Source organism: Sturnira hondurensis, unplaced genomic scaffold (assembly GCF_014824575.4).
Source record: "Sturnira hondurensis isolate 20B ecotype Veracruz unplaced genomic scaffold, ASM1482457v3 Scaffold0001509, whole genome shotgun sequence".
Classification (NCBI taxonomy): Eukaryota; Metazoa; Chordata; class Mammalia; order Chiroptera; family Phyllostomidae; genus Sturnira; species Sturnira hondurensis.
The window spans coordinates 2,740,650-2,764,155 of NW_028074140.1; the positions used below are offsets into that span (position 1 = coordinate 2,740,650).

The 23,506-nt window shown below is 40.6% G+C and overlaps 2 protein-coding genes across 2 annotated transcripts; both read right to left on the reverse strand.

The window, feature by feature from the left end:
• Positions 1 to 291: 291 nt before the first annotated feature.
• Positions 292 to 4,867, reverse strand: SPMIP10 (sperm microtubule inner protein 10). The gene is made up of 3 exons (XM_037029328.1): positions 4,782 to 4,867; positions 3,888 to 3,996; positions 292 to 501 (listed from the first exon to the last, which is right to left on the reverse strand). Exons 1-3 carry the CDS (start codon positions 4,865 to 4,867, stop codon positions 292 to 294), a joined length of 405 nt encoding a protein of 134 aa, XP_036885223.1.
• Positions 4,868 to 7,645: 2,778 nt separating this feature from the next.
• Positions 7,646 to 23,419, reverse strand: PHAX (phosphorylated adaptor for RNA export). The gene is made up of 5 exons (XM_037028584.1): positions 23,287 to 23,419; positions 19,597 to 20,207; positions 16,551 to 16,671; positions 14,805 to 14,888; positions 7,646 to 8,945 (listed from the first exon to the last, which is right to left on the reverse strand). Exons 1-5 carry the CDS (start codon positions 23,380 to 23,382, stop codon positions 8,676 to 8,678), a joined length of 1,182 nt encoding a protein of 393 aa, XP_036884479.1. The 5' UTR covers positions 23,383 to 23,419; the 3' UTR covers positions 7,646 to 8,675.
• Positions 23,420 to 23,506: the final 87 nt, after the last annotated feature.

Here is a 23,506-nt window from a genome sequence, read left to right on the forward strand (position 1 = left end):
GGGAGAAACAGAGTGAGATGAGATCGGATGGGAGGACTGGACCGGTCTGCCCTTCCTTAGCTATTTGCTGTGAAACAAATTTCAATGAGAAAGGTTTTCTGCTCCCCGACTTCATCTCAGATGTTCTGAGCCTATTTCCTTTCTAAAGCTTTTATAATGTAAACAGTATGCAGTCGACTTATAGCCTTTAAACTGAGCCTGTAGGTGAAATGTAAATGTTCAGTGGACTCAAACATTCCTGAGAGAGAGCACCCACACACAAGTGCAATGCTTCGCTTTATTCTTCTCCCCTCAAACCAGCCGTCTCCTGAAGCCATGGGAAATCATGGTGCTTTGGTATCTGGAGAGAGGCGAATGCATAGGCATATCTGCGATTTTTATTTTCGACGGGCCTTTCTTTAAGACCACTCTTCGGTCTTCCCCATGACAGAGCCTTTCACTGTGATTCAGAAACAGCGAGTCTTCCAAAGGGCCAGCATGGATCCCACAGGCTTGGGCGTGCTGAGAGAAAACACAAATAAACCAAACCCCTGCTGTGTTTGACCCTGAACATCCCTTTATTAGATTAAGATGTCAGTTGCCCAACAGTTTTTCTAACTGTCCCTGTCGAGAAAGAAAGTCTAGGGGACAGAGGAACATCCCATCTTCAAAATCAAGGTTCCTTAGCAGGTGTCTCCCAACCACCAGCATGAGCAGCGTTCGAGGCAGGCTCTAAAGACACACCTGCAGCAGCAGGTAACCTGGCCGCAGCCAGAGAGCCCTGGGGGTCTCGGGTGAGCACAGAGGCAGCGCTTCCCCTGGGTGTTGCCCACGACCCTCTGGCCCCCACCCTCTGGTCCCAGCAGTTCAGCCACAGTGCTGCGAGTTGCCGCAGGTGTGTGGGAATCCCGGGCGTGGGGCTGTCGCACTCTCAACCAGTTCCAAGCCAAAGGTGGCGCCTGAAGCAGACCCTCTGGGAAACAAAAGCATTGCCCCAGAGGTCACCTGCCGGACCCCAGGGTAGGGAGCGCTTAGCTGTGGCCAGGAAAGGGCGGGGCCGGGGGCAGCGTGGCCCTCCCCGGAGCTCGGGCCCAGGCGGCTGGGTGTCAGGACTCAGCGCCACTCAAAAGCGCTTGTGGAGCATCACGATGGCCGGGTGGTGGCGTCTGCATCCACAGGTGTCCGGGCTATTAAAACCTTTATAGCGCCACAAATGCAGTGGCTTGTGAGAGTAGGGCCAGGTGCTGGCAGAACGATGCTTTGAGGCGGAGATCAGCTTCAGGTTTACCAACCGAGTCCGTGGGGGGCAGCCTCAGACTCAGTATTTTTGCTTCCCTGTGCTCATTTAATGGATGATGCGACCACAGCCTGCCATTACAGAATGTGGGTGTTGCTACAGGAGCCTCTGAGAGTTTATGAACGAAGTAGAGGCATTGTGTGCAACGTGTAAATACCAAGCTGTCAGCTATTATATCCATCAGAAGACAGCATCTGGAAGAACAGCCAACTAGGAAGCTTTATGCAATAATGGAACTGCAGAAGGATGTCAGCAGTTAAAATCATCCGCTCCTGCCCTGGCCTGTGCAGCTCAGCTGGTTGGGTGCCCTCAGCAAAGGTAAAGGTCACCAGTAGGGCCCAGGTCTGGGTTTCCGGTGGGCCCAGTTGGTGGTGTCCCCTGGAAGGTGGCCAGTTGGTGTTTCTCTCTCATATCCACATTTCTCTCCCTCTCTTTCTGTCTCTCTTCCCCGCTCTCTAAAATAAAATAAAATAAAAATTTAAAAACCCAAACCATCCCCTTCTCCCTTCTGTGTATGGAGCCAAGAACACTCCTCTTGGACATGAGAGAAGTGTCTGAGAAAAGCTGTCACCAATTATATGTCCTTTTGAAGGACATATTAAATGCTTATAAGTTAAAGAATAAAGGCATATTATGAACTCAAAAAAAGAGAGAGAAACCTGGAGTCAGATTGTTGAACTTGAACTTCACTACTATGTGACCTTGTACAAGTCATCCCATAACACTTCCTCAAAAATAAAATAGAAATTCTTAAAGGATTCTCTGATTTCTGAATAAAATATTACATGGGTGTGAAAAAAGCGTTGCCAATGGTTAAGTACGTTCAATATAAAGCACGTTGCTGCAACTGCCTGGCAGCTGGATAAACCACTTGAGGTTGTTGTCTTCAGCGCACACGTCTGTCTGAGCCTTCAGTGCTGCTGAACAGCCCTCGGGCCCAGCCGTGGGCTGGGGCCCCGTCTCTGGGGCGCTGTGCTTTCCTTTCTCCGTCGTTAGACAGTTATATCATCTTTTGCAGGAAAAATGGTGAAAGCAAATAGAAGAAGGAAAGCACAGCTAGCATTACTCAGTGTATATTCACTTCATTTAATTCTTATTCTCACTTTTACTCTGTAGGATGTCCTGAATGCTGGTGACTAATTACATTTAACAAATTGTTAGGAAAATTGTTAACTAAACTGTAAATGTGAAATAGCTATGAAAAATTGTGCTGAATTATAAAGAGTGAGTTCAAGAACAAAAAATGGTTCGATGCATTCAAAACTGTTCTTCATTATTGACTCCCACTCAAAGTTCACACTCTGTGGTTCTAGTAACGGAAAAGATGAAATCAGTACTGATGTTGTCACAGGCTAGAGTGAGTTAGGACATTGAAAATGACTCAGTAAGCCACCAAGTTACATGAAATACAGCCCAATGTTAAGACTGTAGAAAGTCTTAATAATCATATAAATTTGATGTGTAAGTCTGTTATTTGAGTCTTGATTTCCTTAGTTTTCTCTTTGTTATCAAAATATCACATAAAATATATATAAAATCATCATCTCAGGGTAAATAGCAGCTTCACTACATTGTGTATGTACATTTTATAAGAAAATAATGAGCCCTATTTTTAGGACATGTATTTTTACATCAGGTAATAGTTATATTTTGTAATATCATCTCTGTCTTGGCAAAATATATTCTTATTCAACATTAACTGCTTATCTATTAAAACTTGCAAATTAGTGATGCGCATCTCTTTCTAGGAATAGTCACACTTGGAATCTCCCCTTGAAGTCTGATTATACTTTTCTCCTTTAAAGAAACAATTTACCTTTTAACAAGTGAATGGTCAATTTGAATTTGGAAAATGTTTTGAACTACTGACTGAATAGGAGCATGGATTGGGCAATGACTCTTATCTGTAAATCTAGCCCGACTGTTCCCATAGCTCTCAACCTAAATATGCAGTCCAACGTTAAAAATACATGCTCTGTACTGTAGCTTTAATATTAATGGGCCCTACTTCTGATGAGCTTCTTAATTGTGTGGAGAAACAGGTTGACGTAGTTTTGAAATCTTTTGGTGTGTCTAATTTTAGGATTGTAGTTGGGTTATTTGACTAGATATTGATAATTAACCTTTGTTTGCAAGTTCATGTGTAAGTGCATCAAATATTTTTATCAGAGATTAGAATGGTGTTTGACAGGACCTGGGAGGAGCTTAGAAATGAGGAGATATAGGTAAAAGGGTACACATTTTCAGTTATAAGAAGAGTAAGTTCTGAGGATCTAATATTCAGCAAGGTGACTACAATTAATAATATGGTATCACGTACTGGAAAGTTGCTAAGAGTAGATCTTAAGCATCCTCACCAACCAAAAGAAAAAGGAGAGTTAACTGTGTGAGGTGATGGATGTGTTCGTTACAAGGTCCCGGTAATCACTCCACATTGCACATCAAATCCCCCATTGTACACTTTAAATGTATATACTAACATTTGCCCATCATTCCTTGATAAAGCTGGAAAAATACAACAAAAGTTTTAAAATAGCCTTTGTATACTTATGTCCATTTATTATATTAAATAGCACAGTATTTTTTATTATAAATATTTATAGGAAAATACCTTCAGATTCACACTCCTGAATTCCATATTTTCTTTCCAAGGCATAGTGTAACGTCTTGGGATCATCCCTTGCTTTAATGAAAATCGTGGCAAATGAACCTCACCACTCCTGAAGATTAGGAAGGCAAGGAGAAAAGGATATTTTGTGAGTTACAATCATTTTAGCATCATTCTAAGGCAGGGTGCCAAACTCATTTTCATGGGGGACCACATCAGCCTTGCTGTTGCCTTCAAAGGGCTGAATGTAATTTTAGGACTGTACAATGTAACTGCTCCTTAACCAGGGGCAAGGAGCTGGGTGCGGCCGCCGGGTAGAAACTAGGTGCCAGGCCGGATAAAACAAGGTGGAGGGCTGGGTTCGGCCCACGGGCCTTGTGTTTGCCACCTGTGCTCTAGGGGATGGATTGCAGTTGAATCCTGTCCATGAGGTGAGGACCCTCTCATCTGCAGCACAGAGAGGTGCCATTGTTTGAGGTCACCTGGTAGATAACCAACCCATTAAATCCCTAAATATCACCAAGATCAGGAGTCAGGCATGGGCGTCTGTACCTCCAACTGCTTGCTTTCCTTTACAATTTGCTCACCATGTTCAATCTAACCTGATTTTCAGGGAGAAGACAGAGCACCATGATTTGCCTCCGTCCTGCCCATTGCCTAAGGGAATCTCTGGCCAGTTACAAAAAAATAAATAAATAAAAAGGTAACTAATTTAGCTTCTGAATTTAGTACATGCTCTACACTCGAGTCAGACTTTCCCTGCACACACATTTCCCCCTCTGGAACATAAAGCTTTCTACATAGATTCCAGGGGGAAGCACAAAATCATTGTCCTCAGAAAACAAACAAACAAACAAACAAAACAAACCCCAAGCCCCAAGCCCCTTCAGCACTCACTTATTATCAGGCTTCTGTGACTTCTCATCTGAGCAGTTGTTGGCCAGTTTAGGTGAGATAGGACAAGTGTCTTTTTCTGAAGCCATTGCTGCCAGGAGTGATGGAAATTCTCCTCTGGAACTTCACTAATCCTTTAGTCTAATTGTGATGACGTTGCTGCCTCAGAGGTAACAATGTCCCGCTAACTTCCTAGGACTCGTTAGCAGCTGATTAAAAACAGGCCTGAGAGCTATTTTCAGTGGGGTTTTTTATACCCCTTCTTTTGTTTTTTTCTTGGAGAACAAAATTTTATTCTAAAAATAGATCTCAGTAACAATGAAATGGCAAAAGCTGGTCATTACAATATACAGGAAAAAAAGTAAGAGGAATTTGCTTTAAATTTTTTTTCTGAAAAATATAAGATCATCACTGTAATACACTGTCATTTACCTATATTTGAATCACTCATTTTATGAATTATCCAAGGAAATTTTAAAGTCATTGATTGGATTCTGCCTAACATGTAGATATACATCTGGATTGCTTTTATCTCTAAGGAAATACATTCTCGAGGAATGCAAACAAAATTTAACACTTAATTAACATAATTAGGAAGATAAATTTATGCTTAGGAAACATGCTCTAAAACAAAACTGAATCACTGTTTTCCTCAATTTTTGCACATAACCCAAAATGCCTGTGGTTTACCTTGACTAGTTTAAGATAAAAACCCTATCAGTAGTCAGTATGATTAAATGCCACTTATGTTAAAACTTGCCCCTGAGTTTTGAGTGCTAGAATGTAAACTGTAGAACTGAAAACACTCCCAAATACGTTTGCTAATATTGGTGTCCTGGGGTCCCTATAACTGTGCCTTTTCTCTCCACTAACATGATGTGTATGAAACTCCTGTTCTTCAGCAAGGAAGGAAGGGGAGGGGTCAGAAGGATATGCAAATAAGGAAGCAGGATGTCTCCTGTCTTAAAAATTCCCATTTGAAATGTCATAAGAATTTATATCAAAATACATTGGTGTTCTAACATACAAATGCAATTTTCTGGTATCTTTCAGTAAAATCTACAGTGCAGGAAAATGCAACATTTTTCTCCTGTAAAAGGTTTAGTACCTTGAGGGGAGCTCCACAATCTTTTTGCTAGATAAACAGAGCATTAGTCTATATTTCTGATGAATAGAGCTCTAAATGTTGTTTTAGAGATCATCTATGGGGCCTTTGAAAAATTAGTTGTGCTCACACAACAATAAATATTGCTAGCTATTGAAAGCAGCCCTACATCTCTTTAAACATTCACTGAATATGTAGTTAATAGCTGAATATGAAATAATGCAATTTCCAGTGGTGATGATAGTCTCACAGTAGCAAGTCTAACTTCTTATTTAATATTAATAACTATGACTTTGAAACATTAACCTGTTAGACATTGCAATTTGCTGATATTACAGAGGAAAAAAAGATAATTATATCAACTACCACTGCAAGCTCAAGTGAAGTTAGTAGTAAAAATACAGGCTGTCCAGTATTTTTGTCTCTAGAAAGGCTAAGCCCTGGTCTTGTTTCGGCTTTTATTTGATCTTTTTTCGGTGGGATGTGTGTGAGGTGGATGCATTTTGTTTCTAAACTAAATACTAAGTAAGTTTTAAGACATAAAATACTGATGCTTTCTGAAGGCACTTAACCTAAACTTAGGCGTGAGATGTGGTTTACTCATTAGGTTTCTGCTGTGCAGCATTAGTAAGTAGGATACATCCAGCTCTGAGGAGCGGTTCTGTGTGAGCAATCGAGACAATCAACATCCCGAGTGCTGTTATGAGAGCCTTACCTGCAGGCCCAGGTAGCATCGTGCCCTTCCCTGCTGACTTCCAATAACTGGCCCCTGATTTTCCTCTCTCTATATTGCACATGACTGATGTGTTCCATTTACATTAAGCCAACTATTAGTTAGAAGCATACTTTAAAAACCTGCATCGAATTTGCTTAAATCCAAACCAGTCCATTTTACCCCCTAATATTTGAGTTACATTGTATTTTAGATTACAAAAACTCATTTTAAAAATTTATTGATTTGAGAGAAAGGAAGAGACATTGATTTTGATGTCCCACTTATTTAGGCACTCATTGGTTGATTCTTGTCTGCGCCCTGACCAGGGAATCAAACCCGCAAGCTTGGTTCGTCAGGAAGATGCTCTGAGTTACCTGGCCAGGGCCAAAAACTCACTTTAATCAAGTTACAGGTGAGGACGAACACCTACATGACTAAAAGAGAGGTGGAGGGTTATTATCGTCAATCCTACCAGGCAAGTAGGAAAAATGTTAGGCTGAGCATAAAGAATCACTGCATAATATACTGACTGGCTCACTGGGTGTTAACTGAATACATACCTGGCAAGTTAAGATGCCTCTACCCAGAAAACTGGACACACAGAGGTTTAGAGAAAAGTACTTCTCATAGACAAAGCTTTAGGAACCTTAAATATTGAATTGTTGGTTTCTGTATGTATATTAGGATGCCACAGAAGCCAGAAATCTGTGTGGCTTTCCATATTAAGGAAACTACTATTGCATAAAAGGAACCAGGAAGGTGGCAGGAGCCGGGGGAAGGGATAGGAGCAATCTTGTTTAACGATGCAGCCTCTTGGGCATTAATGCTCTTCAAAAGCTGTAACTTTCACTAGAAAAAATCAGCACCGTTTACATGAATATGTGGCATTGAGATTTCTGAGTGATTCTCGTTCCTAATGTCCTAAACCTTTAAAAATCACCTCTCATAAATAATCTCAGGACCGATATCCAGTTACCTATTTAAAATATTTTTCTTTCTTTGGTTATAACTTCCTGAAAGCATATTTGAGATGGAAAAAACCAGTCATTTGAATTTTATAAGACTGCCAAAATTATTTTTATTTTTGCATTCTTTATGAATACAAAGCAACCAATAACCATTTTTCTCTTCTTTTCCCACTTAAATCCAACTTCAATGACCATGTAGTTCAGGAATGACTGAGTTCAAGTACATTGCCTCTACAGTTTGTAACTGCATCCTACAAAGTTTTTCTTAATTTATTTTGTAAACTATAGTCAACTCTTGGAACATCTTAAGTAACCTATCTTTAGAAGGTTTATTCCTTCTTTAATAAAAACGAATAGTTTGAAAATCCATGCAGATGTGACATTTTTAATACTTCCTTAACATAAGGTAAAACAGTCTCAGGCAGGCCACCATTAAAAAATTAAATATACATGGTAATTACACAGGTATGGTTCACATTCGGTATTGAGTGTATGACCAAGTTGGTAAGCCAAAAACAAAGTTAAATTAAAAACAACTAAAAAAGAAGACAAAACAAAGTGGAAGTTATAAATCAATATACCTATGAGGAGCTTCCACTGTTTATTTCTGGACAAACAAGTGGAAAAAGCCATCGGTATAAACCTATTTGAAGTTTAATCTCTTATCCTTAAAAAAGCCTAAGAGTTCTTAGAACACAGACAAACTAAATTTGGATGCATTTGTAATAAATAGTTTAACAATTTATGTGTCTCATTCAGATTTTTCAATGGAATGCTTCGAAACCAGTCATAATTCATTGCAAAATCAGAAAACACAAGCTTTTGAATGTCATGTTATGACCTAGACAAACTGATTATTGACTAGTTATAATTAGCACATGCAACAGATTGAGAAATTAAATGCTCTGCTCCCACTAAGTATTTTGTCAGATGTGAGAAAACTCTAGATGTTTCTATCAATCACATTCATCTCACCATATATTCAATTTTACTTAAACCAAGAATACAGGTCTTTCCAGATTTTCATGTCTATCAGTGCAAAGTTAAAGCAATTCAGTAGAAATGGTTTATTACAATATTATTAAGAAAGATTTATTCCTTAAAACGTACTAAAAAATGTCCAAGTCGTGAGAATGGTCAACCTCAATGGCTTCCTCTGCGTCCAGTTTTGTTTCTCCGTGTCCTTCCTGCGGCTCATCGAGAGAGGCCAGGGCCTCGTTTGTGTCACTTGCAAAAGTTTCTCGTGATGTATCATCATCTTCTTGAAAATTTAGACTTTTAATAGCTTGTTTCATCTTTTTCCCCAACAGCTGGGTTCTCCTCTTCCTAGCAGCTTTTTTATTTTCATATTCCTTTTGATTTTCAATGTAGAAAATGTCCTACAATAAAGGAACAACTTTAACAAACAAGAACTACCATTTATTAAAGGTTTGTTACTAGGCAGACTCTTTACATTATCTCCATTTCTCACAAAAAACAAGCCATTATTTTTAGACTCATAATTAGACACAGAGCCCAAGATATTAAATGAGTCCCCACTGCAAGAAGAGGACGGAGCCAAGATTCAAACTCAACTTAGTGTTAAGTTGAGGGCCCACACATATCATACCATAACACATCACCTCTCAAAGATTTCTAAATGGAAAGACACAGTAGAAAAATCATGTTGTTTATGATTTAAATGAACTATATTTCATCACAAAACAGAAGTCTTTGGAATACAGATTTCCTTTGAAATATCATCACCACATGTGACTGCACATGCTAAGAAACTGAATCATTCCTGAATTGTGTGACTAAGTATGATAATGTAACTTACACAATGAAAGAACAATTTTACTCCTTGAAAACCATTACTGTAATTCACCTATGACAATGTAAATCTTTTATCACAAAGCATAGAAATAACGGTCAGCACTGAAATACATTCCAGGATGCAGAGAAAGGACTTTACAGTATGAAAATATGAGATTCTGCCCTGGCTGGAGTGGCTCAACAGATTGAGCGCCGGTCTGTGAAGCAAAAGGTCACCAGTTCGATTCCCAGTCAAGGCACATGGCCTGGGTTGCGGGCCAGGTCCCCAGTTGGGGGTACATGAGAGGCAATCACACATCGATGTTTCTCTCCCTTTCTTTCTCCCTCTCTTCTTCTCTTTCTAAAAATAAATAAAATCTTTTAAAAAAATAAAAAAAGAAAATATAAGATTCTTTTAGTATAGAATTTCTCTATACTAAACCCTGGCAATGCTGAAATTTCGAGTTGGCCAATTCTCTGTATGACAGCCTGCATATACTGTAGAATGTTTAGCAACACACCTGACCTCTACCCACCACCACATACCCATTTCGCCCCAAACTGTGACAGGCAAAAATATCTCTAAGCATTGCCAAATGTCTTCTGAAAGGCAAAAATTACGAGCGGATAAGAACTCTTCAGGCAGAAAGTGTATTACCATTAAAATAGTACACGGAGCCCGTACACAGAGCCCTGGCTGGCATAGCTCAGTGGATTGAGCGCGGGCCTGCGAACCACAGGATCGCGGTTCAATTCCCAGTCAGGGCACATGCCTGGGTTGCAGGCCAGTTCCCAGTGGGGGACTCATGAGAGGCAACCGTACATTGATACTTCTCTTCTCTCCTTCCCTTCCCCTCTAAAGATAAATAAATATTAAAAAAAAATAGTACACGGAGAACATAAAAGAACATCTGGGAACCTTGATACGGCTAGGTAAGTGTGGTTTCAGAGGGTAGGTCAGGGAGCTGAAGGGAAGGCCAGAATGACTCAGCTAAGACAGAGAACGTTCAAAGGTTTAAAACAGAGGCTCGTAGAGGTCACACCCACTGCCACCCTATGCCTTCTGGGAAGGGGCTCCTACAGGCTGTCGCCAATCCAGTCCCTATCATATTTTTAATGTACACAAGGTGCACATGCCTTGTCGTTTATAAAAACACTATGGAGGAAGGTGACATAAAAGGGGCCCTCTCCTAAAACTTATACTAAATAGTTACAAGCAGCACACAATTAGCAGACGAAGAAGTAAGGAACCCTGATGTTAAGGGGTAAGGGAAAGCTTCAGAATATAAGGGTTTTAATGAAAAGGAGAAATAAAAATTTTTGCTGAAGAAATGAGGAGGGACTGAGGCTGAGGGAAGAGGATAATTACTTATGTGATGAAAAAGTTCTGGAACGACAAAAAGGTTAATTGATAGGAAAATGAGGCTAGCTACCATTTACTGAATGAACAGTCTTATATACCAGGATTCACACATTTTGCATTCTCACAAGAACCTTAAGGGGTGGATATTATCTTTCTTTTCAGATGAGGAAAGTGAGGTGCAAGATCACAGAGCTAACATATGAAGGTATAAACTCTTAACCCACACAGTTTCTCTAAATCCATATACTTAAACCTATTACGTTACCTTCACAAAAATGTGATAATTCACAATTTTATCAAGTGTCTACTTACCTTCAGGTGGACAGACAGAAGCTACACGTATTTTCATTTATGTGGAAGCACATCCAAGTATCTTATTAAAAACAATTCCAAGTAATCAAACGCTTGGCAAAACTTAAGTCAAATTATGAGGTTCCCTTTCCCTCCAAATATGGCAAGCCTTATGAAAAAGAAACACCACCCCCACGGGTTATGAATTGGAACAGAATTGGGGGCTGGCCCAAAGAACACATTCAAGCTGTTACAGCAAAAACAGACACCAGATAATCTGTGAGCACTGTTCCCACACCCCCACTCCTTCATGTCTCTATACACTTAACTCTGAGGTAAGAACCTGCAGTAGATACTATTTGGAGACCATTATAGCTGACCTTTTTTTTAAAAAAAATTGACTTTTAACTATTCTTACTCTTTTTTTCTCCACAAGCTTTGCAGTTTCTAAAATAAAAATTGAAAGTACAAGGTCACATACAAAACAAAATCAAATGGGAAAAAGGAAAGCAAGCCCACTCAGTTTAGTTCTGGCTTCCAAGTTTTACAGACTACAATTTTCAGCAATATAAGAAAATAATAGCAATGAAAGAAAATAATATAATCATTTATGTGGCATATGAAATTACCTACAATAAAATTCTATTTGGCCCTGGCTGGTGTAGCTCAGTGGATTGAGCGCGGGCCTGCGAACCACATAATCGTGGTTCAGTTCCCAGTCAGGGCACATGCCTGGGTTGCAGGCCAGTTCCCAGCAGGGACACACGAGAAGCAACCATACATTGACATCTCTCTCTCTCTCTCCCCCCTTTCCTTACCTTCTAAAAATAAATAAATAATAATCTTAAAAAAGATTCTATTTGCATTCAGGTCTTTTCCTTTAATAACAAAGGTACTCAATCCATGCACACATAGAAAATTTGGAAAAACACAGAAAAAAACTTAAAAGCCAAAACATTTATAATCCCTCATGACCAAATCATTAGTTAACAGTTTTGTATTTTATATACCAATCTATTGTCCCATAACTTTTTCTGTATAAATTTTTATTTTACCTCCTAAAAAAATTCAGTACTATTGAATTTTTCATTTCTTTAAAATTGCTTCACAAAAATAGAGGGTGGAGCACACCCCTGTGGGGGTCCTTTTAAGAATGCCCCCATAGGCCATGGCTGGGTAGCTCAGTTGGTTAGAGCATCGTCCTGATACACCAAAGTTGCAGGTTCAATCCCTAGTCAGGGGACATACAAAAAGCAACCAATGCATGCATAAGTGGAACAGCAAATCGATGTTTCTCCCCCTTCCTTGAAAAAGAGAATGTTCCTATAATTCAACATTCTTCTATTACTAGACATTCCAAATATTTCTATTGTTTGTAATTATAATGTAATGTTTCTGGTAGTGTAACGTAAAAACCTAACATTAAAATCCCCTTCTTTATAATGAGTTAGAAAAACTGAATTTCAAGCACAGGTGATTCAGTGAAAACAGCCTAGGTACTTCTGAAGTCAGTGTTCTGTGTGATCCTAGGCATATCATTTCTATCACTCTTCATTTGCATATCAGGGCAACGCCCACTTTGATAGCCTGTGGTATTAATTAAGCCATATAAATATTTGGCCAATGCCAGGCTAATGGTGAATAAATGCTATTTTCTTCTCTCTTGTTCAGTTACTTACCAAAAGCTTTTCTAGATATTTTATTTAACCTTTTTTATAGCACTGTTAAATAGGCAGGGCACATATTAAAAGCCCCACTTTATAGCTGAGAAAATGGAGGCGAAGGGAGAGCAAGTGATCTGTAAGGGGCAAATTTAAGATTAAAACCCAGATTTTGAATCTTGGAGAATTGTATTCATCACATCATTCTATTTCTCTGAAAACACTGACATTCTGCTATCACATGAAAACCCAAGAAAAACGTTCCTTCCAAGTACACACTATTTATCAGGGATTATATTGAGGGAGGAAGGAGAACATTAAGGCATAAACTATTCTGCCACTCAACAGTTGTGCTCCTAAGGAAATTTACACTGTTACAAATTTATGTTATCAAAATAATTGCTTCGCCCTGGCTGGTGTAGCTCAGTGGCTTGAGCACTGGCCTGCAAACCAAAGGGTTACCAGTTTGATTCCCAGTCAGGGCACATGCCTGGGTGGTGGGCCAGGTCCCCACTGGGGAGTGTCTGAGAGGCAACCTCATATTGATGTTTCTCTCCCTCTCTTTCTACCTCCCTTCCTCACTATAAATAAATAAAATCTTCAAAAAATAAGTAATTATTCCAATAAGAAAACAGTCATTGACTACCAATTTCAAATGTGCAATAACAGTAACATTTCCTGAAGCAATTTCAGTAACAGACCTTTAAAAAGTGACTCAGAAGTGAACCAGCAGAAACCTTAAGGAAAAAAACCAACATTGAGCAGATGCAAAATATTCTCACGTCAACTCAAGAAAAATGGCTCTTATTTATGTCAACACTAGCATCATAATCAGTATGGCTAAAATACATTCCTATTATCATCCACTCTAATAATACAGAGAACACCTCTCAAACATAGCAGCTGCCTTGCATGTGTACACATTTTTCCAATTTAAGTAGTTAGAACTAGCTTGATCACTTCTACTACACGAAAATCATGTTCCTTGATTAACAAACCAAAATATAACAAATTTTGAGCAGTAAAACATCCTCATTGTAGAATTCCCAATCAAGACATTCTATTAACACAAAAATGATTAAGGATACTTAAGTGCCCACCTTCTAGTTTATAAGAAATATCGGAGATAGAGGAATGAGCAAAAATTCACAAGGAAACAATCACTAGAATATAGCACATTCTTTTTTTTTAAATCCTCATGCACAGACATTTTTTCATTGCTTTTGCAGAGAGAGAAAGGGAGAAAGAACCATCGATGCAAGATGGAAGCACTGACTGGTTGCCTCCCGTACACTCTGGGAGGATTGAAACTGTAACCTGGGTATGTGTTCTGACTGGGAATCAAACCTTTCAGTTACAGGATGACATTCTGACCAACTCGGCCACACTGGCCAGGGCTGTAATACATGCTTTAAGATAATCATCTTGGACTCTTCAAAAGGTCTATATCATAGAGGAAAATGTGGGACTAAAGATCAAGAGATATAACAAATGCAATGTGAAAATCTGGACAGAATCCTGGTTTGGGGGAGAATAGGGTTAAAATTATATTCTTGGAACAATTCAGGATATTCAAGTAAGGTGCAGAAATTGAATGATACTATAAAATTGTTTTTATTTCTCTTAGGTATGGCTATCTAAGGCAGTGTCATTATTATTGAGAGGCTTGTTAAAATAACTAGCGATGAGTATCATAATGTTACTTACTTCCAAATAATACTAAGACAATTGTATAGTAAAGTAAGAATGTCAAACTATCAACAGCTCCTGAATCTAGGTGGGGGATATTTGAGTTCTCATCCTATTATTCTTTCATTCTGTTCACATGTCTAAAATATTTTGTTAATAAAAACTGCTGGAGGGTACAAAAAAATTACATGGTAAGAAATTAGGAAAATATTAGGAAAAAATTTTTCCATAAAAGAAATCTTGATCTTGGCTATGAAAGAGAAGAGAAAGAGGAGGCAGAGCTTTACAACAGGCACAAGTTTCACTTGAAATGGGACTATGACAAAATCGGCCAATTTAAGGAGAGCAGTTGATAAAGGTTAGCAGGAAATGAAGCCAGAGGCTGAGTGGAAGTCTGATTGTTATGGATCTTAAAAGCCAAGAACATTAACATTTTTTACCTTAATTTGTTCTTCAGTGATACTGGGAGTGTTTTTCAGGAGATTCAGGAAAACTCCACCTGGTGTTCTTCTTCGACTACCATTCTACGAAAACAAACAGAAAAAAATATGCTGCATAGATTCTTCCTATGAATGGCCAAAGCACCCTAAACAGAGACATGCCTAAGGTGGTAAGGGCCATCCACCCCGACCACTCCAGCTTCGTTGCAATGCCCCGCCCTCTATACCTACACTTGGTCTACCTCTTTTCTCACAGCACTTATCACTTTCTAATACATTTGAAATATTTGAAGATAGGACATTTCTTTTTTATAGACCATCTCCCTCCCACCCCCACTACAACAGAAGCTTCCTGTGTCTAAAAGAGGGACTGGCACAGGTCAAAAGAAAGTGAATTTGGACTTGCATCTTCCCAACATCCAACAGATTTGCATTAGTTCACTGGAATATAAAGTTTTATTACATTACTATAGAATTAATTAAATTGATAAACCACCCTGACCGATGTAGCTTAGTTCAATTTCCAGTCAGGGCACATGCCCGATGTAGCTTAGTTCAATTTCCAGTCAGGGCACATGCCCGGGTTACAGAGTTTGTCTCTCGATGGGGGTGCATACAAGAGGCAATGGATCTGTGTTTCTCTCGCACATGTTAATGTTTCTCTTTCCCTCTCTCCCTTCCCCTTTCTCTAAAAATAAATAAAATTAAATCTTTGAAAAATGTGATGAACCTGTAACTTTGTGCTCAACTAAGTGAAAATCAAAGTACCTTAATAATGACACCAACAGGGGCTGCCACATTCAAGACTGTTATAATTTGTTTTGGTTTCGACTTCAGTAATCTATGCTCACAGGCCGTTTCCTCAGCCAATGCTACCAATTCTAACCGGTGCTATTCAGGTTCCTGAGGGGCACTAAGAAGGGAGCCATTCAACTTCATCCTCGCCCGGAGGTGAAAGCTGAGCTAAACGAGATCTCCAAAACCCTGTTGCGGTTAGACAGCCTCCACCCGTGACCCAGCCCAGCCACACGTGCTCTCACTGCGGCCGTTCTGCAACAGTCAGGTGTTACCCATTTGTCCATTATCGCTTCTCTCCTCCATACCAGTCTTCTAGATTTTTTTCCAATTCACCCCAACAACCCATGAAATTTTAGTACTGACAGATATACTATGTATCTACTGTGTTTTTTATTTAACAAGATTTTTTTTCTTTTGTTCCCCCAAGAACCAATTTTCAAGAATGTGTGAATCAAATGAACCAAGAGTAGCACGCCTGCTCCCCACTGCTAACTAGGTACCTAACTAGGTACCAGCACTACGGCAACCGCTTTACGTGCATCATCTCCTCTAATCGGCACACGCAGGGTTAACCCCCATTTTACAGCTGAGGGCACTGAGGCCCTGAGAAGTCAAATGATTTTAGCCAAATCTCACACTTGGTACGTTGCAGACCCAGAACGCAACACAAGGACCCCCAACTCCAAAGCCCATACTCTCAAAATACAAGCTCCAGGTGAGCGAGGCATCGACACACTGATGGGCTACAGTTCGGGTGTGTTTCTTCGAAGTGATGTATTAAAACTGACCATACTTCACTTTTTATTGTCTTCATTGTTGAAAATGTTTTTAAATTTCAAACTAATAACTAATGGTAAGTTTGTGATGCAACAATCAGAGACAAGTTTGTTTTGGGAAAACCACATGAAGCACAACTCAAAGCAGAAAAAACGAAGCCGTCTGTCTTACCATTATAAAAAGGCCACCGTTTTGTTCAACTTCTGCAGTTTCCATCAGAAGTTCAATGGCCTTTTTGTTCCCAATTATACTCACTACTCGGGCTATCAGGTCTTTCTTTGGTTCCTGCAACCTGGTAAGAAACAAATAGAGTAATATTAACTTCTTTGTCGTATAAAGTTGAATAAATCTACCTCAGTCTTACAGTTTAGTGCTCATCTAGAATCCAAATCCTACTCTAATAACATTTGCTTTTCAAAATCTTCAATATTTAACCTTGAAGTCAATGACATGGAAACATTCTTATCTGCCCTTAAGGTTCCATCTCAAGTCTCAGAACCAACCTCTTCACTGTACTTTACTGGATCACAATGAATTTCAAAATAAATGTGCATGTAAACCAAGGGGAATGCAAGCCTAAAAGAGAGATAAAACCCGTCCATTTTTGTCAAAACAAGCAACAAACATACACTAGCTTTACATTATTAAGCCTGACACCATATCCCCACCCCCACCCCACCTCTACCACCACCAAGCCCCCCCACCCCTACTAACCCCACTCCACTCCCACTGACACCCCCATCACCACAAAAAAAAAAAGAAAAAAGAAAAAAAGAAAGTATTAAGCCTGAAATTTAGCGCTCATAACTTCAGAGATATCTGGGAGCTTTAAAATAGGATTTTTCCCTGACAGGAACCCTACTTCAGAACAGAGGATACAGCTAATATTCACCGATGGCTCATTATAGCATAAGCACAATCCTAAGAACTTTACGTGCATTGTTTCAGTTAACTCTCTCAAAGGCTTTATGAAATAGGTGCTATTACTTTCACTTCACCACCCAGAGGTAAAAGCACCGGGAGCCGAAGTGACACCTGTGGCCTCAGAGCGCACACTCCACAGAGACGGAGGAGGACCAACACCGCAGAGGTCCTACCACTCCCCTCACTAGAGGGTTCCACGTCTGACACTTACTAAATTTGTGACTTTGGGCAAGCTACACACTAACTGGGCCTGTTTCCATATCTATACAGTGAGGGCTTTGGTTTAGGAAATCTCTAAGTTCCTTTCCACCCAAATTCCAAACTCCCTCAGTATTTAAAACATCCAGCACTAGTGCTCACAGGCCTGCCTGGAAAGTAAACACTGGTTTTTCTACCAGCTATATTTTTCTTCAACTGTATTTGTTTTCAAATTTATGACACTGTTCATTAATGATTCAGAGCTAATGAAATTTAAAACATCGAACTTGTCAAAATCCATGAAATGATATTTATATCAGGCAATTCTACTCTGAGGTATTTACCTGAGAAATGGAAATACATGTCCAGCCCTGACTGGTGTGACTGAGTACGTGGGATGTTGTCCTGCAAACTGAACGGCTACCTGTTTGATTCCCAGTTGGGGCACAGGCCTGGGTTGCAGGTCAGGTCCCCAGATGGGGGTGTGTGAGAGGCTACAGGTTGAATCAATGTTTATCCCACAAGTCCATGTTTCTCTCCCTCTTTCTCTCTCCCTTACCCTCTCTCCGAACATAAATAAATAAAATCTTTTTAAAAATAAAGAAAGATAATACGTGTCCAATGATCTACATGTGAAAGTTCATAATAACACTATTCAGAGTAGCCAAAAAGTGGAATACCCATTCAATATTGGTATGTGTATGTGTGTGTAATATTGGGTTGGCCAAAGTCTGTTATGTTTTTTTCCATAGGATGGCTCTAGTAGCACTTAGTTGTCTGTAACATCACTCAAAACAGTTTTGTTTCTTTTAAAAAAATATTTTATTTATTTATGTTCAGAGAGTGGGAGAGGGAGGAAGAGAGAGAAACATCAATGTGTGGTTGCCTCTTGTGCGCCCCCTACTGGGGACCTGGCCTGTAACCCAGGCATGTGCCCTGACTGGGAATCAAACCAGTGACCCTTTGGTTTGCAGTTCAGCACTCAGTCCGTTGAGTAACACAAGCTAGGGCTCAAAACAGTTTTGTTACACTGGATTGTGACAGCTGTCACATCAGTGTGCATTTAAAAAAAAAACTTATCAAAATTGGTGAATTTTTGTGCGGCTATTTTAGTACTGAAGATGGAAGAAGATACGCAACATTTGGTGTATTGTGCTTATTTCAAGAAAGGTAAAAACAGAACTGAAATGCAAAAGAAGATTTGTGCAGTGTATAGAGAAGGTGCTTTGACTGATCAAGCATGTCAAAGTGGTTTGCGAAGTTTCTTGGTACTGTTGACATTTCGGCCAAATAATTCCTTGCTGTGGGGCTGTCCTATGCACTGGAAGATGGTTGGCAGCACCCCTGGCCTCTACCCACTAGAGCCAACGGCAGGAGATAGCCGACATACTCAAAATATCCACATCAATAAAGTCATTGGTGAAAATAAAAAATGTGTCTTTTATTTTACAGAAAAAACTAAATGAACTTTTGGCCAACTCAATAAATAAAACATTGCACTTAAATAAGCCACACACAGAAGACCACACTGTATAATTCTATTAGTATGAAATGTCCAGAAAATGCAAGTTTGTAACTACAGAAAGTAGATTAGAAGTTATCTGGGGATGGGAGCAGGGGTTAACTTTAAATGGGCATGTGGGTAGGAGGGATCTTAATGGGGTGATGGAAATGTTTAAAAGTGGTTTATGGTAAGGGTGTACAACTGATACATTTACAAAAATATCAACACTTGAAATGGGTAAATATTACAACGGGTACAATATGCTTCAATCAAGTGATCAAAATGTCATGAATACTTGACTATACTAGAACAAACCCCACACAATTTAAAAAAGGTATGTTTTTATCTGAAGCACTAAATGGAAAGAGTTGCTTAAAAGCTCATTAAAGTTTTCAGAATTAGTCTATCAGTCTGTCCAAATTTAATAAAATCCAAATATCGTCACACAACCAAATAAGCCTACAGTTCATTCCTTAAATTAAAAAAATCTTAAAAGGTAACATTATTAATGTATGTGAAATCTATTTTATTTCCTATAAACAGAAGATAGTTGAGCAAGTGCTCATTTGCAGGAAAAATTTAAATGCTCACCTGAAAGTAATTTCGTCAGCCACTTTCTCCTCAGAATCATCCTCTGTGATCTCATACCGGCCTTTGTAGTTCATTTCTAGTCTATCCCCTAGTCTGTCTTTGACGGGTCGTTTCCGTTTGAGATGACCTTGACCATTTTCCTCTTCCTTTGAGTCTGTTTTCTTGCTACCTTGCATATATTCATCTAGCTCTTTGTCTAATTCTGTCGTATGTTGAGACTCCCTCTTAAGTTTCTTAGCAAGCAAATAATTGTAGGTCTCGGACTGTCTGCTTTTGTCAATGGTGCCTTCCATTTCCAAGATACCAAGTTCAGTGGCCACTGCATCTTGACTCTGCTCCTGCAGCACTGTGCCCCATATGTTGTTAACCTTCTTCCCTCCAGCAAAAGGCAGCTTCTGGCTGCTCTGGCCAAACTGAAAAGGCTCCGGTTTGGGAGGGGGGTTAAAACATTTCTGTCGCTTGCGTTTCCAAAGAGAGCTATCATCGTCCGAATCAGAACAACTCTCTTCACTGGAGTCCACACCTTTAACAGTCCGATAGTGGGAGACTGGTGCACAGGTTGATGCAGTGCCCTGGAAGGGCCTCGCTGCACTTTCCCCACCTAGTGCCTTCTGCAAGAGAAAGAAAATAAATCAATTCCACAAAAACACATCAACCCTGCCCACCATGTGCTGTTTAAAAAGAAATTATTTAGGGACTCACATGGACCATTTTGTAGCAGAACTGATTTTCAAAAACATCTCTGAATCCAAATTCAGCCCCTACTTTTCTACAGGTCCAGGAAAGTGGACTTCCAGCCAAGATGGAGGCGTAGGTGGAAACACTGTGCCTCCTTGCACAACCAAGTTTAAAGACAACAAAGTTTTTATAACAAAAACACAACAAAAACACAGAAAACTGAACTATACGGAAGTCCGACAACAACGAACCATTCAGCCAGACTGGTAAGAAGGGTGGAGCCAGCGGCTGGCTGAGCGGGTCGGGCAAGAAAGATCCACCAACCGCCCAGGTGCGCAGGCAGCCGTTGGTGAATCCCAGGTGTGGGGTGGCAATGGGCAGACCCAATGAGGGTGTAAGGCGGCTGGCTGACTGCGGTCACATATAAACCAGGCAAAGGAGCGAGCAGTGAGACAGACCGCCCAGGCCCCAGCGGCAAGCAGCAGAGGGAACTGTCACTGCCCCTCTTTGACTCCGCCCCCACATACAGCGTCACAACCCAGCAACTGAGTTGCCCTGCCCTGGTGAACACCTAGGGCTCTGCCCCTCATATGTAATAGGTGCGAACAGACCAAAATATCATGGCTCAAGAAAAACTCAAAGCCCCAGAGCTGATAACTCTAAGCGACCAAGAAATAGCCAACCTATCAGATGCACAGTTCAAAACACTAGTGATCAGGATGCTCACAGAACTGGTCGATTTTAGTCACAAGTTAGAAGAACAAATGAAGGCTAAACTAGTTGAAATGAAGGGAAACGCACAGGAAACCAATAGTGATGGAAACAAAACTGGGACTCAAAACTGGTCCACCCCCTTTTGGTCCAAGGGAGTGGACCAAAAGGAAGAAAAAAATGACCAAACAGAAAAGTATGAAGAAACAGAATTCAAAAAAATGAGGAGAGGCTTAGGAACCTTCAGGACATCTTTCAATGTTCTAACATCCAAATTATAGGGGTACCAGAAGGGGAAGAGGAAGAACGACAAATGGAAAACTTATTTGAACAAATAATAACGGAGAACTTCCCCAGTCTGGCAAAGGAAATAGACTTCCAGGAAATCCAGGAAGCTGACAGAGTCCCAAAGAAATTGGACCCAAGAAGGAACACACCAAGGCACATCATAATTACATTAGCCAAGATGAAAATGAAGGAGAGAATACTAGAGGAAGCAAGAGATAAGGGGACAGTCACCTACAAAGGAGTACCCATCAGACTGTCAGCTGATTTCTCAAAAGAGACCTTACAGGCAAGAAAGGGCTGGAAAGAAGTATTTCAAGTCATGAAATCCAAAGACCTACATCCAAGACTGCTCTATCCAGCAAAGCTTTCATTTAGAATGGAAGGACAGATAAAATGCTTCTCAGATAAGACCAAATTCAAGAAGTTCATCATCACCAAGCCCTTATTATATAAAATGTTAAAGGGATTTATCTAAGAAAAAGAAGATGAAAAATATGAACAGTGAAAGGACAGCAAACTCACAGTTATTAACAACCACACCTAAAACAAAAGCAAACTAAGAGGACAGTTAGATCAGGAGCAGAACCATAGAAATGAAGATCACATGGAGGGTTAGCAACAGGGAGTGGGAGGAGGAGAAGGGGGAGAAAGTACAGAGAATAAGTAGCATAGATGGTAGGTAGAAAATAGATAGGGGGAGGGAAAGAACAGTAGGGGAAATATAGAATCTAAAGAACTTGAGACACATGGACATAAACTAAAGGGGGGGGATGGTGGGGGAGGGGTGTGCAGGGTGGAAGGGAATGAAGGGGGGAAATAGGACAACTGTAATGGCATAATCAATAAAATATATTTTAAAAATTAAAAAATAAAGGTCCACAAGGGATTTCCAATTTTAAAGGTACAAACTCTTATTTCTATAACTAATGCAGAATCTAGTTCTATGTCTTCCTTCTAAAAATTACCAAAGCCCTGAATTCCCACCTTGAGAAAATTTTCATTTTTTTCAGTCATTGTCAGAATGTTTGAAAACGACATGCAGGCACTTGTCAATAGACAAGTTTCTTTCTTTCCAATGATATCCTTTCATTCATTGAAACACATCAACTTCCTTTTCACAGTTTTGTGACTATATTCCTCTTAGATTAGACAGTAAACTCTGGGTAGGAATCCATGACACACTACTTTTAAAAAGCAAATCCCATGGCATTAGGTTGACCAAGTTGTGGGTCAATCTATTGAAAAACAACCTGAAACAGATTGTAAAACATAGTATGTTGGTATCATATTTGCTTTTGGTACTGAACCCTAAAGTATCGCTGAGCTATTATAATGTGCTGGAGATGAGGGCGGGGGTTGATGGAAGTCAATTAGGTAGTCTTCCTCTCTTCAAAGAATAATGGCAACTAGCATTACTCAGGCTGTATGCTTCACTGACTCCTAACAACCACCCTATCAATGGCGTAGCACTCTCTTTCTTAGTCTACAGCCGGGGGCATTAAGCTAAATAACCTGCCCCAGGTACCACAGTGGCGGCGCTAGGATTCGCGGCGGGCAGCCTGGAACCAAGACAAACTCCCATTTAGAAAACCGGGACACTAATACAAAAATTGAGGCCCGTTATCGCCTGACAAAGCGAGGTCCGATGGGAATATTTTTGACCAGGCCCCTGAACAAGTAATGAACTTCATTTCTAATCCTCAATCTCTGTATCTGCTCAGGACGAAAATGAGCTCCGTAGGCTGTTTTGGGCGGTGCCCCCTCCGGAACATCCTAGCGGCACTGGAGTGGGGAACTCGGTGACTTTGGAAAACGAAGAGCCGCTGATGGTGGGCGGAGGAGAAACAGCAGCACGCCGGCCTCTAGGAGGCCGCGAGCCCGCGGGACCCTCCTTTCAGCGAGCTGCCGCGGCAGGGTGCGCTGTGCCTGCGGCCCCCGGCCCAGCAAGCGCAACCTCACGGCCCGATCTCCACGCGCGGGGCCCAGAACCACCCGCCTGCCCATAACGCTCACCGGCACAGGCAGCGGCCTGTCGCTGGGTGCCACCGTCATGTCGGAATCCGAGTCGGAAAGCTGTCCATCTTCCATGTCGCCCGTCTCCTGCGCCATGTTCCCGCGGCGCGGCGAGTCAGGAGAGCACTTCCGGTGTGGCGGCGGGAAGGTCCGCCCGGCGGCGGCAACTCGGGCGCCCCCGCGAGGGGCTGCTCCCGCCCTGGCGGCCTTGGAGTGAATG

Coding starts and splice junctions, on each gene's coding strand:
- SPMIP10 (XM_037029328.1), bottom strand. CDS start 4,867: ATGGCTTCAGAAAAAGACACTTGTCCTATCTCACCTAAACTGGCCAAC. Junction 3,997..4,781: donor TCACAGAAGCCTGATAATAA/GTGAGTGCTGAA, acceptor CCTAATCTTCAG/GAGTGGTGAGGTTCATTTGC. Junction 502..3,887: donor TCAGGAGTGTGAATCTGAAG/GTATTTTCCTAT, acceptor GTTTTCTCTCAG/CACGCCCAAGCCTGTGGGAT.
- PHAX (XM_037028584.1), bottom strand. CDS start 23,382: ATGGCGCAGGAGACGGGCGACATGGAAGATGGACAGCTTTCCGACTCG. Junction 14,889..16,550: donor ACGGTGGCCTTTTTATAATG/GTAAGACAGACG, acceptor TTGTTTTCGTAG/AATGGTAGTCGAAGAAGAAC. Junction 8,946..14,804: donor TCACTGAAGAACAAATTAAG/GTAAAAAATGTT, acceptor CCTTTATTGTAG/GACATTTTCTACATTGAAAA.